We start from the raw sequence: 1,690 nt of genomic DNA on the forward strand, positions 1-1,690 counted from the left end.
TTTTTATGTAATTTAAATTTTAGATATGAAATATATGTTAACATTAGAGCCTATATTTTTTGTCATGCTCTGGACCTATAAAATTATAGGTTCGGATCTGCTAGGATCATATTTATCATTATACTAATTATTCTTTACTATTTCAAACCGAACTAAACAATAAAATTCATATTCCAGTAAATTTTTTTCACCAACCAAACAATAGAATCCATTTTCTTAAAATTTTATTTTTCATAGAATTTCAATTCGATTCTTCTTCAAATATTTTCCATCAAATCAAACTGGGTGTATAAAGAAAAAATAGAAGTTGGAAAGTCAAGGAGTCTTAGACCATGGTTACAAGACACGATTAAGGAACGAGTAAGCCACAAAAACCTTAGCCGTAGTTATAACTGATTTTTCCAAGAAAGTTCGGAAGGTGATCCGACCCTACACGTAAACTTTGACTTCTGACTTTTCTCATCCTCTTCTTCCCCTAGATTTCACGTCTCTTAAATCTCCCCTCCCTTGATTTCAGCCATCAGTTTCTTGAATTCTCCGTCCGATTACAGACATGGAGCACCGTACGTTAGAAATCAATGTTATGTCGGCGAAAGATCTGAACAAAGTGAATCTGATTTCCAAGATGGATGTGTACGTGGTCGTTTCGATCTCCGGCGGAGACAAGAAGTCAAATCAGAAGGCCAAAACCCCCGTTGACCGTTTGGGCGATACCAATCCGTCCTGGAATTCTCCGATGAAGTTTACCATCGACGAGGCCGCCGCGCGCCAGAACCGGCTGACTCTCGTGTTCACGGTCCGCTGCGACCGCGCTCTCGGCGACAAGGATATTGGGGAAGTCTGGGTTCCGATTAAGGAGCTTCTTGATTCTCCGGCGGCCGCCGGGAGTGGCAAGCAGTTCGCGAGTTATCAGGTGAGGAAACCGTCCGGGAAGCCGAAGGGACAGTTGACGTTTTCTTATCAGTTTGGGGAGAAAATTAGTGGCGGCGCTACGGCGGCGGTTAATAAGGTGGGTGAGCCTGTTAAAACTTATCCTCCGGTTGGACCGGCGTTCGGTTCCGGTTCAGTTGCGGCGGCTCATAAGGTGGATGAGCCCGTAAAAGCTTATCCTACGGTTGGACCGGCGTTCGGTTCCGGTTCATATTATCCGCCTCCTGAGCCGGTGACTGCCTATCCGGCGGTTGGATCTAGTTCTGGATACGCGCCGCCGCCGCCGCGTGATGTGGCAGCTGGTGGCGGTGCATACCCAGCGCCGGGGTATCCTCCACAGGGTGGCCCACCTCCGCCGCCAGGAGGATATGCTCCACCGCCGACAGCATTTCCTCCCGCCGGGTATGGATACCCGCCGCCGCCGCCTTACGGTGGGTACCCACCGCCTCCACCAGCCGGGTACGGGTACCCGCCGCAACCCGGGTACGGATATCCACCGGTGCAACAGCCGGCGAAGAAGAATAAATTCGGATTAGGATTGGGGGCCGGGCTGCTCGGCGGTGCTATCGGCGGTATGCTGATCGGAGATGCAATTTCTGATTCGGCTGCTTATGATGCCGGATACTCTGATGGATTTGATTCTGGGTTTGACTTCTGATCGGCGATAACACTGTCACTTTGAGTACTTTCATTTTACATAATTTCACCATCCTGTGTATTCCAAAATTGCAATATAATCAAGTTTTTTTTTTTTTTTTTT

General features: G+C 47.6%; 1 protein-coding gene across 6 annotated transcripts; it reads left to right on the plus strand.

The window, feature by feature from the left end:
• Positions 1-421: 421 nt before the first annotated feature.
• Positions 422-1,690, plus strand: LOC109176134 (protein SRC2-like). Of its 6 annotated transcripts, none has more exons than XM_019325569.1 (2): positions 422-1,245; positions 1,276-1,690. In XM_019325569.1, exons 1-2 carry the CDS (start codon positions 554-556, stop codon positions 1,586-1,588), a joined length of 1,005 nt encoding a protein of 334 aa, XP_019181114.1. In that variant the 5' UTR covers positions 422-553; the 3' UTR covers positions 1,589-1,690. The 6 variants fall into 6 exon arrangements, with proteins under 6 accessions (XP_019181114.1, XP_019181116.1, XP_019181118.1 ...); XM_019325571.1 differs by having other exon boundaries at positions 425-1,065; positions 1,129-1,690; XM_019325573.1 differs by having other exon boundaries at positions 426-1,059; positions 1,129-1,690.

This window comes from Ipomoea nil, unplaced genomic scaffold, assembly GCF_001879475.1.
Source record: "Ipomoea nil cultivar Tokyo-kokei standard unplaced genomic scaffold, Asagao_1.1 scaffold0688, whole genome shotgun sequence".
In the NCBI taxonomy this organism is placed as follows: domain Eukaryota; kingdom Viridiplantae; phylum Streptophyta; class Magnoliopsida; order Solanales; family Convolvulaceae; genus Ipomoea; species Ipomoea nil.

Bases quoted from the DNA above. Each gene is read 5' to 3' on its own strand.
- LOC109176134 (XM_019325568.1), top strand. From the start codon at position 554: ATGGAGCACCGTACGTTAGAAATCAATGTTATGTCGGCGAAAGATCTG.